The sequence below is a fragment of the Podarcis filfolensis genome (genome assembly GCF_964270895.1).
Source record: "Podarcis filfolensis genome assembly, chromosome: Z".
NCBI classification, from domain to species: domain Eukaryota; kingdom Metazoa; phylum Chordata; class Lepidosauria; order Squamata; family Lacertidae; genus Podarcis; species Podarcis filfolensis.
Window position 1 is genome coordinate 32,180,457 of NC_139617.1, and position 12,664 is coordinate 32,193,120.

Genomic DNA, 12,664 nt, shown 5'->3' on the forward strand with positions numbered 1-12,664 from the left:
GAAGAATAGACCAAGGGAAGTAATAGTCCCACTGCTTTATTCTGCTATGGTTAGTCCACATCTGTGTCTGAATTCTGGGCACCACAATTTAAGGAAGATGTTGACAAGCTGGAACATGTACAGAGGAGGGTAACCAAGATGATCAGGGATCTGGAAACCAAGTCTTATGAGGAATGGTTGAAGGAGCTGGGAATGTGTAGCCTGGAAAAGAGGAGTCTAAGAGAAGACCCAGTAGCCGTCTTCAAATATATAAAGGGCTGTCCCATGGAAGACGGAACCAGCTTGTTTTCTACTGCTCTGGAGGGCAGGACTCTCAATGGCTTCAAGTTACAAGAAAGGAGATTACGACTAAATGTCAGGAAGAACTAGCTGTGGAATGGACTCCCACAGAACATGGTGGACTCTCCTTCATTGAAGGTTTTTAAGCAGAGGTTTGACGGCCATCTGTCATGGATGCTTTAGCTAAGATTCGTGCATCACAGGAGGTTCCAACCCTACAATTCCACGATTCTACAAATATACGTGTTGCGTCTTTCAAAATGCCACAAGATTCTCAAACATTTCTGCTGTAACATACTGGTTGCATCCTGGAACTGGCTCTCTGCTTTTCTTAGGTGGCGTTTGTTGGAAACCAGGGAGATCTTAGCTGGTGCCTGTTGCACTTCACCAAAATGTGCAGTCTGAGTTAAGAGGCAACAGCATTTCTCACAAATTCTCCTATAAAATTCATTTCGAAGAAGAGACCTGTTGGATCCGTCCAATGGTCCGTCTAGCCCAGCCTCCTGTTCTCACAGTAGCTGACCAAATGCCCCAAAGGGAAACCCAAAAGCAGCACCTGAGCACAAGAGCACCCTTCCCCTCCTGTGGTTTCCAACAGCTGGTATTCAGAAACATTACTGCCTCTGACTCTGGAGGCAGAGCATAGCCATTGTGGCTAGTGGCTATCGGTGGCCTTATCCTCTCCATGAATTTGCCTAATCTTCTTTTAAAGCCATCCAAAATGCACAAGTGAGTTCTATAGTTTAACTATGCACTATGTGATGAAGGACGTTCTTTTACATGTCCTGAATCTTCCAACATACAGCTTTGTTGGATGCCCATGAGTTCTAGGTTTAGGAGAGGGAGGAAATATTTCCCCAACTCCAGCTTTGTGCTGCCCCCACATAGTTTTATAAGTGAGAATGCTAGCTACCCCTTTGGGCAACTGCCTGCTTGACCTCTAGGGAAACTCATAATGGAAAAGCCCAATACTTTTCCTGAATTAAAACTGAAACAGAGCCGACAATCCTCTGGCAGTCTGGAGCCTGTTTGACAAAACGTGTGCCCCCCCCACCGCCTTTTGTTCTCTTATTTCAATATTTCCACTGTTTTTCGGGGCTTTTCTGCCTTTCTACCAGCAACAGGTTTTGTCTCCCCTACACTCTCCCTGTATAGAAATGCCGTCTCCTAACACAACCCCAGGCAGATGTTTTGCTGACCTTTAACCCGTGATCAATTCAAGAGGTTCACCGTTTTTCTTTCACAGCCTGCAGCTCACCATCTGCCACCCCAGGGACAGATGCCACGCACACGCACCCCCACACATCGCACACACTCTCCCCCCCTTAAAAAAAGCCTCACAGTCCATTTCATTCTGCCCTTTTCTCAGAGCGGGGGGAGTCCCTATTCCCACCTTACGATGGATAAGCCCACTGCCAATCTGACACAGAAATCAAAAGGTCCATCACGGGACAAGAGAAAGCGTGAATTCAGGAGGGGGGAATCTGTTTGCAAAGAAAGAAGTTTCCCATGGACCATAAGGCATCCCAGCCCCACAACCTCCCTCCCTCAAACTAATTCTGATTCATTCGTTTTTAAAACTGCCTGTCCGTTCAACTTGAGGCTTGTTTGTTTTTACCAGGAAGGAACACAGAAAGTTGAGGAGCGAAAGCTATACAAAAAGGCCTAGTCAAACCAAATACAGTTGTACCTCGGGCTAAGTACTTAATTTGTTCCGGAGGTCCGTACTTAACCTGAAACTGTTCTTAACCTGAAGCACCACTTTAGCTAATGGGGCCTCCTGCTGCTGCCGCGCCGCCAGAACACAATTTCTGTTCTCATCCTGAAGCAAAGTTCTTAACCTGAAGCAATATTTCTGGGTTAACGGAGTCTGTAACCTGAAGCGTATGTAACCAGAGGTACGCTGTACCTTTTAGCAACAATGGAAGTTACGATCTTATTGGACCCAAGAAGAAGGAAAAGCAGGGGAGTGGGATTGAGAAAACTGGTTAGGAGGGGCAGTGTCTCTGCGAACTGGCTGGGCCCATCAGATTAAATCAGGATTCAAAGTTAATTCTCAAACTGAGGGGGGTGAGTTTAGAGGTTAGCTTTTCTGACTAAGGCCCCACTATACATTCGAACCTGCATCATATCACTTTTGCAGCTTCCTCTAAAGAATCCTAGGAGCTGTAGTTTGTTCAGGGTGCTGTTAGGATTCCCCCCCCCCCAATATTCCCCTCACAGAGCTACAATATTCACAGAATGTCTTCTCAATCAATCTCTCCTCATGAGGAACTGTGGGAGTTGTAGCTCTGGGAGGGAAGTACAAATTGCTGCATCTTAAACAAGCTACACAGTTCCCAGGTTCTTTGAGAGAAGCCATGACTCTTTAAAGCAGGATCATACTTTAAATGTGCAGGTGGGGCCTACGAAGCAGTTCCTACTTGCACTGGGAAAATAACATTTCACTCTGCCTCAGTGAGACTCTCTGAAGTATGGGCAGGATTGAACATCTTGGGTTAACCCTTAAAGTCCAATGGATAGACTGTGCTAACTTTGGTCCAACAGTGGCTACAACCCAGTGCTTTCCAATGGATCTTGTAGGTTTCATACTTCATAAGAACAAAGGAAGAGCTTGAAGGATAAGGCCAAAGGAGACTCATCTAGTCCAGCATACTCATCTCACAGTGGCCAACCAGATGCCTGTGGGAAAATAGCAAGCAGGATTGGAGCACAAGAACCCCCTCCTCTCCTGTGGTTTCCAGAAACTGAATTTCTGTACCATCAGTGTGCAGGCAGTGTCCTGGCTAACAGCCATTACAGTGGTACCTCGGGTTACATACGCTTCAGGTTACATACGCTACAGGTTCCAGACTCCGCTAACCCAGAAATAGTACCTCGGGTTAAGAACTTTGCTTCAGGATGAGAACAGAAATCGTGCTCTAGTGGTGCAGCAGCAGCAGCGGGAGGCCCCATTAGCTAAAGTGGTGCTTCAGGTTAAGAACAGTTTCAGGTTAAGAACGGACCTCTGGAACAAATTAAGTACTTAACCCGAGGTACCACTGTAATAGCCCTCTCCTCCATGAATTCATCTGATCCTCTTAACACCATCTAGGTTGGTTGCCATCATTGCCTCCTGTGGCAGTGAGTTCCACAGTTTAACTATGCCCTGCATGAAGAAGCACCACTCATTAAGTGAGATCAACGCTTGTGTGAACCAATGACTTGGACTGGTTTCTAAGAAAGTTCTAGGATTGCAAACTAAATGCCCCTCTAAAAAAATTTTCCACACCCAGTCCTGCTAACTCTCTGTCATGGAAGCTGCTGCTCCCCAAAATCTTTATCTGTTGGAATCATATTGGCTCTGCCTGTCCCCACCCCCCATGGTAAAACAACTCAAGGGGAAGTCTGGGAATAGAAAGGTCACTGCCTTTTAATTAGACCCCCCGCCCGCCTCCACATTAATTAAGCACTAAGAGTTTCCACCTCTGCCGCTCTGACAACTGGGAACCCTCCCAGGTGAGCTGCCAGCCCAGCTCCGTAGCTGACAGCTGCGCTCTCCCCAGCAAATTCCCTAAGTCCTCCTGATTACAGGTATCACCTGGTGGAGATTATAGAGCCCTTCTGCCGCTCCAGGTGCCGTTTTATGGCCCTGCCACCTAGCCCTGTATCTGAAAAGTGCTTAATGATTGATCCATGCAGAGGCTCAAAGTTTGAAGCTGGCTGTAAAAGTCAACAGAAAAAGTGCCTCTCTCTCCACTCTCTGTCCCAGGATGTGCCGCCCCCCCCCCCACTGCCTCGAGGAAAGTTTGGCACTTCTACTCTTGGGTGTTTATAAAGATTAAAATATAAGGGCTTCTTTCCTCCCATGCCTGGGAGAACTGGGAGGAATATTCTGCAAGAAAAGAAAATAGGTTTCTCAGCAATCCAGTACAGATATCGCCTGCCTGAGGTCTAGCAAGTGTTTTATGACACCCATCAAAAGAGGTTGCCGCTCTCCATAAACCGCCTACAGCCACTCCAGGAGCAACAAAAATTAGGGGAAAGGCTGTAGCTGGGCGGTGGAGCATCTGCTTTGCATGCAGAAGGTCCCAGGTTCAATCGCCTGGGGCATCTGCAGGTAAAGCTGGGAAAAGACTCCCTGCCTTAAGTCCCGTAGACAAAACCGAGCTGTGTGGATCACTGACGGGGTCTGACTCAGCAGAAGGCAGCTTCCTTTGGTCCCCAAAATGTGGGAGATGTGTTCCTAAAACAGTAGTCTTCAACCTTCTTAGACCCAGAATTCAAACATGCATCTAGGGACCCATTTCTTAACCTTTTGCTGGTGGCAGTGCTCCTGTTGCATAGCACTAGTACAGTGGTTCTCAAAGGGTGTGACGCGCCATACTGGTGTGGCAGGACAGGATGGCAAGTGTGGTGGGGAGTTTAAAGGCAATCAAAGGAGCATTTAAACAGTTCAGTGTAGAATAGTACTGTGTAGTACAGGCGGCAACCATTTTGTCTGCGCCCACTTTGACTTCTCCAGCTCAAACAAGCATCAACCTAAGTTTTCAGTGGACCCATCCTCAAAGAGAACTTCGCTGGCCACTGTATGAACAGGATGCTGGACTAGGTGGGCCGTTGGTCTTATCTAGAAGCCAGACTCTCTTAGATCCTTTCTTAGAAAGTTGCTCTCAATCAGGCAAGGCGGAGGCACTTGCCGCTTGTGGAGAGCTAATCTGTGCTGCCAGGGAGTCTTTCATCAGTTATCCCAGATAAGATAGCTCAATCTCATGACTCAGAGCCTCTCCTTCCAAGCAGTTCCTGTGATTCCAGCACACGCTAGGAAAGGAATCAAGGGCTCTGAGCTTCCTGACTCCACTAAAGCTGCATAGATCTGGATTTGCCATGAGTTTCTTAAATTTAAGAACATAAGAGCCTGCTGGATCAGGTCAAAAGGGAGCCCAACTAGTCCAGCATCTTGTTCTCACAGTGGCCAACCAACCAGGTGCCTCTTCTGGGAAATCTGCAGGCAGGATCCAAGTATAAAGCAACTCTCCCTTCCTACCATTTTCCAGCAACTGGTTTTCAGAAGCATGACTGCCTCCAACCCTGGAGGCACAGCACAGCCATCATGGCTAGTAGCTATCAACAGCCTTCTCCTCCTCCATGAGAGTTACCAATCTTATTTGTAAGCCATCTAAGTTGGTGGCCGTCACTGATGCCTGTGGGTGGAAGTTCCATAATTCAGCTGTGCACTGTATGAACCTATGGGTGGAGGAGTTCTGCATGGTTTTGTACCTTTTTGATCTGACCTCAAGCAAGGAGGAACATGGTGGAGGACCCCTCCCCCCCGACTTACAAATGAATACGGCTGATATAGTAACTTGGGATACAGTGGGACCTTGGTTCTTGAACTTGGTCCGTTCAACTCTCGAAACCGTTTGAAAACCAAGCCACAGATTCTGATTGGCTACAGGAACTTCCTGCACTCAAACAGAGCCGTGTCGGATATTTGGCTTCCAAAAAACGTTTGCAAACCGGAACACTTACTTCCGGGTTTTCGGCATTCGGGAGCCAAAACGTACAAGTACCAAGGCGTTCGAGAACCAAGGTACGTATGCCATGAATAGATCCAGTTGCTACAATCCACACATTCGTATGCTTGTGGTTTATTTTTATTTGTTTTATGTCTGGTTTTTGTTCAATAGTGATCTGTAATTGCATATGGACTGTGCATATTGTCAACCTCTCTTAAAGCCATCCAAGTTGAGGCCGTAACTGCCTCTTGTAGGAGAGAGTTCCGTAGTTAAAATTCTGCGCTGCATGAAGTACTTCATTTTATGCATCCTGAATCTCCAAAAACATCAGCTTGATTAGAGGTCCACGAGTTCCAGTGTTAGAAGAGAGGGAGAAAAGCTAGATGTGGAAAAGACCATGAGTTGGCTAGAAGTCACCTTGTACCCATTAAAGAGCAACAGCGCAGAACCCTGCACAACCCTGCCCTCCACTTTCTGAGCCTATGCTAGGTGTGGTTTTCACCCCACATTCCCAGATCATTTCTTGAGACCTCAAAATTTCATTTGAAACTGAGAAAAGCAAGCTGTAATTCACAGGGTTGAAAATTATGCCCAAAGACATTCAGAGACTCGCATATACAGGGTTAATATTCAAAGACTTGAAGACAAGAGATTCTTCTTAGATTTTTTTTTTTAAGAAAGAAAGAAAAGGGGGTGGATGCAAATGATCATTCATAATCCCTTCAGTTGGCAAAGGAGTATTTCTGCTGTGAATGGAACCTTGTAGATGCTTCATTCAAAAGCAGTTCCTCTCTTCCAATCCCAACCCCCCCCGCCCCATTCAGAGACAGACACAAACTGTGATTCTCCCCCCACACTCCTTTTATCAGTGGGGACTGTACTGTCTTTTCATTACAATAGGGACTCCCAATTCTTAAAAAAAAAAACTTTAAAAAAACTTGGGTGACATTTGCCTACATAACAGCACTGAGGATTTATTCCATACATCCCTCCCTGCCCCACTTGGGATGGAGGAAGAAAAACAATTCTAAGTTGCACACAAGTTGGAAAAGAAACCCTCCCAAACTTTCACCATAAATGGTAGACATGGGTTTTTGTTGTTGATGATGATAAAAGTTCGCAATTCTGTCTGCAATTTGTTTTTAATTAAGAATGGGGTTTTTTGTGGGGGGGACCGCAAACACGACCAAAGAGGCACTTTTTAAAAAAAAACACCGCCTGCCATTCATAACTTGCACCTTGCATTTTGCCACTGCTTAATTGTGTCCCCCGCCCCCTGCCAATGGCATCCTGGAGTGTTTTAATAAACTTGGATCTGGATGTCTGATGGATTTACTTTTGCACTGCTATAGGGCAATAGCTGGAACAATTGTATCTGGGCTAGCTGGTCTAGACTTTCTGAAAGGGAAGAGCAAGGTGGGGGGATTTAAAGGAGGAGGAGGGGAGTGTTAAAAAATGTGGCCCCGATCTCAGGCTGCTTTGTATTGCTGTGGAGCATTGATGGAGGGATGGTTCTGTTTTTGAGACAAGACCACCTCCCCAACTATTAACATGTGGCCCAAGGACTGATGTCAAAACCAGACTAACTATTTCCTAACAGTTGCTGTCACCAAAAACAAAAAACTGCACAATCTTTCATCAGCAGATGAGTCAGATGGCATACCAAGCAACTGAGAGAACATTTGCAAGGGGGTTAAGTAGAGAACTCCGGACAGTCAGAAGTATAAAAGCAAACCACTAGAAATGAACATGGTTTTTGTTTTGTGTTTTTGTTATTACCTATCCTTCCCCCCTAAGGTTCCAGGACAAGTGACAACATTAAAAGCCGCTTAAAACAAGCTATAAAAACAAGGTGGGTGCTAACAAGTGTTGTTGTCTGTTTTTTCCTCAAGCACTATTATAAGAGAAGCTTCTGGTTGTGTTTGGTGGGCAAGACGGGGAAAACAATTGCCACTTCCTAAAGCAAACAAGCAGACTTTGCAGAGCAAAGAAATCCTCTCTGCTGGGCTTGGGAGCATACTGTCAGCGGCTCCTCAGACCAAGATTCAGTCAGCGAAGCCCATGTGTCAACATGAGGCCTTATTGACAGACTCTAGACAATGAGGGGAGTCTTGGCCCTCCCGCCATTCTTCCATGGGGTCTCTTGGAAACCCACCTTTCATGGTGAACAACAGGCACTGTGCGGAAAAGCAGTCTGTCACCCCTCTGCCTTTTGACTCTGAAGAGGAGGAGGCAGCTGGATGGGGGGCAGGGGGCGGTTCTGAACTCTCCCTGCCAGCTTCCTCTGGGCAATCAATTCTTCCAGGCCGCAACAAGTGTCAAGGGGTCTCTCTTCCGCTCTATCCAATCAGACCTAACACATCTCCAAACAACATTTCTGCAAGATACAGACTGAAGCCAGGACAAGGAAGATACCTTCCTGCTTTCCCGCCTGCTTCTTTACCATGGGCTCTGCTTGTTTTGTGCCTAGAAAGCACAGGTCCAAGCAGTTTTCCACTTGACCCAAACTTTCTAGGTATGGGTCCAAGTGGTTTCGCTCTGCTCCTAGGGAAAACTTGCTCTTTAGCTTTAAGTTGGGGAAAACCCAGTTGCTGTTTGCTCCAATTCAGTGCTAAAGATTGGATTTCCCCAGGAGAAAGCGGTGGGGAAAGCTGAAGTCTGGATGAGCCCAGTGTTCAGAAAGAGTACAGTCAGAAATTAAAGCCAACCCCCCCCCTCGTGTTTCTACTTGTTGCACCAGACTCTCGTGACCAGCTGTGTGTCTGGAGCAAAGAGGAACGAACAGCCAGTTCCATCCAAGCCCCCAAGCTATGAAGGGCTCGCATTTTCTTGCCAGAGCACCTCAAATGACTGGCTTAGCTGTGATTCCCAGAAAGGGTGAGAGATGAGGATGCAGTTTTGGCACAATTTTTACAAGGTACAAATCGGCTTTCTGGACATATAAATGCCACCTGAATAAGTGTGTGTGAGTGTGTGTGTGTGTGTGTGTGTGTGTGTGTGTGTGTGTGGAGGGTAGATATATACAGGTCCAAGGAGCATGCAAACAGGAAAAAACTTGTTAAAGAAGGCACTGGTTTACGTGCCTGTAAACTCTTGCAGGTAAGCCAAGCGTGAAACTTTTCTGTTAAAATGCAACTCCTCACCATCAATCCCTCTTCCTTGAAACCTTCCTTGGTCATTCCACTAAAAAGGTATGGCAACCCAGACCCAGGAAGTTAATTGCTTTCAACTTTGATGAACTCTACCCTTGAATAACTTCAGACATGGGGTGGGGGGTGGAGATAAAGAGAAGCAGAGGCAGAACAAGGAATCAGTGCAAAACACTCATCAGACCAAGACACAAACAGGGAGGTAGGATTTCCTGGGGGGGGGGGGTACTAAGAGGCAAGGGGTGACAGGGAGGCACTGGAGGTGTAAATGTCTATCAGACTTGGAATAAATGTGAAATTAATTCTTACCATTTTGTCTCTACAGCTATAGCAGGCACTGTAACCTTTCCACAGTTTTGACTTCACCCCCAAAGGCACACCCCCCTAAGCCAATGCCAACAAAATTATCATGTAAACTGCTGTTCTGATTAATGCTTCTTATAAGATAGGGTATGGTGCATGCCAGATGAGTTTATGAAACCAGTAGCCTGGAAAAAGAAAAGGGAACCACTGAGCTGTACTGAATCTGAGCTGTTGACATTGCAAAGTAAACTGCACTCATTTCTTGGGAGGGGGTGAGGGGGGCGCTGCCTCATCAGTATGAGTTATTGCCCCAGCCTTTGAATAAGTCAACTCTGTCCTCCTTCCCATGGATAAGAGGGGTGTGGAATGCAGCCTTTGGAAGTTCCCCCCAGGCGCTCTCAATCTAAAATTCCTGCATGATAGCCGGCAGGTCCAGGGACTCCCCCCACCCCACTTAGGAAGTGTCATTCTATTCAGTGTGGGCCAGGAATCTGGTGGGAGCACAGAAGATGAAGAGGGGAAGCCTTGGGAGAAGCATGTGGAGAGCCACTGACAGCCAGTGTAGGCAATACTGTACTGAGCTAGATAGGCCAAAGGTCTGGCTTGCTATAAGGCATCTTACGAAACTGTGGACGTTGTAGGTGTGTCAGTGTGCAGGTTCCCCACTCCCCAAGTCTGGCTTCCAAAAAGCGCCTCCTGAGTCAGTGTGGTCAGAATGCCACTGGGGGTTCAGTGTCAGAGGACCAGAGTTCTGAGTTTAGTGGGCACAGGCCATCTCCCCTTAGGCAAACCACCCCCACAGGATAGGGTTGTTCTACCAGATCCCTGCCTGGTTCCAGGTCACTCCAAGGACAGCTGCACGTGCCCAGCATCCAAAGACTGCCAGCAGCAAAAGGCGACAAGGCTATGAAGCAGATTTCTCTCCCAATCCCACTTCCAAATAGCGCCCAACCTAGGAAAGGAGCCAAAAGGCTGTCAGAACCTCAAAGAGGTGTCAATTCTTTTGGAATTAAGACAGGGACCAAAATTTCACACTCCCTGCTGCAAAGCACAGAAGCCACAAGATGTTGCCAGAGCTTGTGTGCGTGTGTGTGTGCTTGCAATGTTTCTATGCCAAACCCAACACTTTATACAATGCAGCTGGACTGTCCCTGACTGAGATAAGCAAGAGAGACAGAGCGATGTAATACTTAAGTATGTCGGACTAGCAGTGGGGAGGCCCCTGGGTTCGAATCTCAGCTCAGGCACAATCCTCACAGTGTGATCTTGGGCCAGCCCCACATAGACTCACACAACAGCCCCCCCCTCCTGTGGTTTCCAGCAACTGGCACATAGAAGCATTGTGGCCTCAAAACATGGAGGGCAGAGCATAGCCATTGTAGCCAGTTGCCCTCGAAAGTCCTCTCTACCTCCATGAATTGGTATAGTCCAATCTTCATGAAATCTTGGTTTAACTTTAGACCTTGCAAGTTTGGGGGAAGAGAAACCGGCCCGATGCAAGGCAGGGCTGCATGCCCAACTGAGGAATAGAATTTAGGGAAGGGGTGTGTTTGTTTCCTTCCACTTGCCGTCTCTTTATAATAATGAACACAGGCCCACGATACCGGAAGCCAGTCCTTTAGCACCAAACTGCTTTTTTGTTCTGTGTCATGGGCTGCTCTCTCTCTCTGCAAAACCAGAAATGCCCATTTAAGTTTACAGAGCCACAGAAAAGAGGAAGCTGCGAAGGAAATGGCTGTGCTTGTAGTTCAGTTCTGGGTTGAAGCAAAAGATCACCCTGTCTCAAGCAGAGGAGGCACCTTTGTCAACAAAGAATGGCAGCCAAATTAGATTTCACTTATTGTTTGTATTTTTAAAATTATTATTTATTACATAACATTCATAGACTTATGGATGGTAAAAAAAGGCGAATAAACCTCAAAGGGGTTTACAAAAAATATATATGAAGCAATGAAATCTTCAGTTAAAACAATTTAAAACTTTGGAATTCCCTGCTTGTTGGAATCGAGCAGGTGCCTTCACTGTACCCTTTTTGGCACTTGCTAAAAACATTTTTGTTTAGGCAAGTCCTATGCCAATATGTAGAATGGCTGATGTGTGTTTTAATCCAGTTTTTAGTTTATTGCTGATCTTACTTAAAAAAAAAAAATAACAGTTATTTTTAACTGTTTTAAATGATAATTTTATTCTTTTTGTAAATCACTTTGAGGTTTTTTTCACAAGCATTTTACTTTACTTTACTTTACTTTACTTTCGTAAGCATTTTACTTTTAAAAAATGCTATGTGAAACTTTTAAAAAATCCTAAACAAAAATGTTTCTAACAGGTGTACAGCAAAGGGGCTTGCCTGACATCAGTAGGCAAGGAGTTCTGAAGGGCAGGTACCACCACATTAAAAGATCTGATTTCTTAAAAATGGGAATGAGTGTTATGTGGGACCTGTAACAGTTCCAGTTCCAGTAAGACTATTCCCTGTTCCTTTATGGACTTCCTCTGGCTATTTTAACACCACATCCTTTTCCTGCCCACTGAGAGTCCCTATTCTCTCTCTTGCCCACCCCATCCCCCACTCCCACATTGCTGTTATTTGATGGAATTAACAGCAGCTTAAAACGGGAGGAAAAAGTTCAGGCAAAAAAACTTCCACCTCTCACAGCATTAAACAATGGCATTAAATAACCCCAGGGCTGGATGGGAAGAAACCCAATACCAGAAGGGGCTTTGGACTCCCCACCATAAGAAGCTTTCCATGCAAGGTCCTTTACTTACTCCTCTTCTGGTATGGTTTTCTCTGCAACACCCATGAGTGTTAAGCAACCCCTGCAAAAAGCTAAGAACCTAAGAAAGGCCTGCTTGATTGGGCCAAGGGAGCCCATCCAGTCCGGTATCCTTTACTCACAGTGGCCAGCCAGATGCCCCCAATAGGAAGCCCAAAAGCAGGACCCAAGTGCAATAGCTGTGCTCTCCCCTCCTGCAGTCACCAACAACTGGTATTCAGAACCATTTCTGCTTCAAACTGTGGAGGAAGAGCATAGCTATCCCATGTCAGACATACTGGCTGCTGGCATCTATTTTGAACCTTCCATGGCCAGAGGCTTGGGAGGCAGAGGCAGTTGCCCGGCTGGTGGGGTTGGAAACAACAAGAAGCAGCGCCTCACAACTTCATCCCCCCTCATGAGAATGAAGAATCAGTTTCAAACATCAGAATCTAATTTCTAGGCAGCTGCCACTTCTGAAAATGATGCCTTGCGGTGCATCACCCAACAATCACCTGGCCTCCATTCATTTCCAGTAGCCAACAGCACCAGCCATTTAAAAAGCTGTTCTCTTCATAGAGTGGACATGCCTTGGCCTTCTGCGAAAATGGCCCCCTCAGCTGGGCCACCCTGCTCCTCTTGGGGCTCAAGTCGCAGTGTATTGCCAACATAGGCATAA

The 12,664-nt window shown here is 46.4% G+C and overlaps 1 protein-coding gene across 3 annotated transcripts in view; it reads right to left on the bottom strand.

Annotated features, from left to right (window-relative positions):
* Positions 1-12,664, bottom strand: part of NOTCH1 (notch receptor 1) — a 98,243-nt gene that overhangs the window by 70,319 nt on the left and 15,260 nt on the right. The window contains exon 1 of one of the 3 annotated variants that reach the window (XM_083596210.1): positions 11,964-12,067. The exons of the other annotated variants lie outside the window; for them this stretch is intronic. Coding sequence (XP_083452336.1) covers positions 11,964-11,980 — 17 coding nt within the window. The 5' untranslated portion in view covers positions 11,981-12,067. Of the gene's footprint in view, positions 1-11,963; positions 12,068-12,664 lie in introns of those variants that run through there. 3 annotated transcript variants of the gene reach the window in all.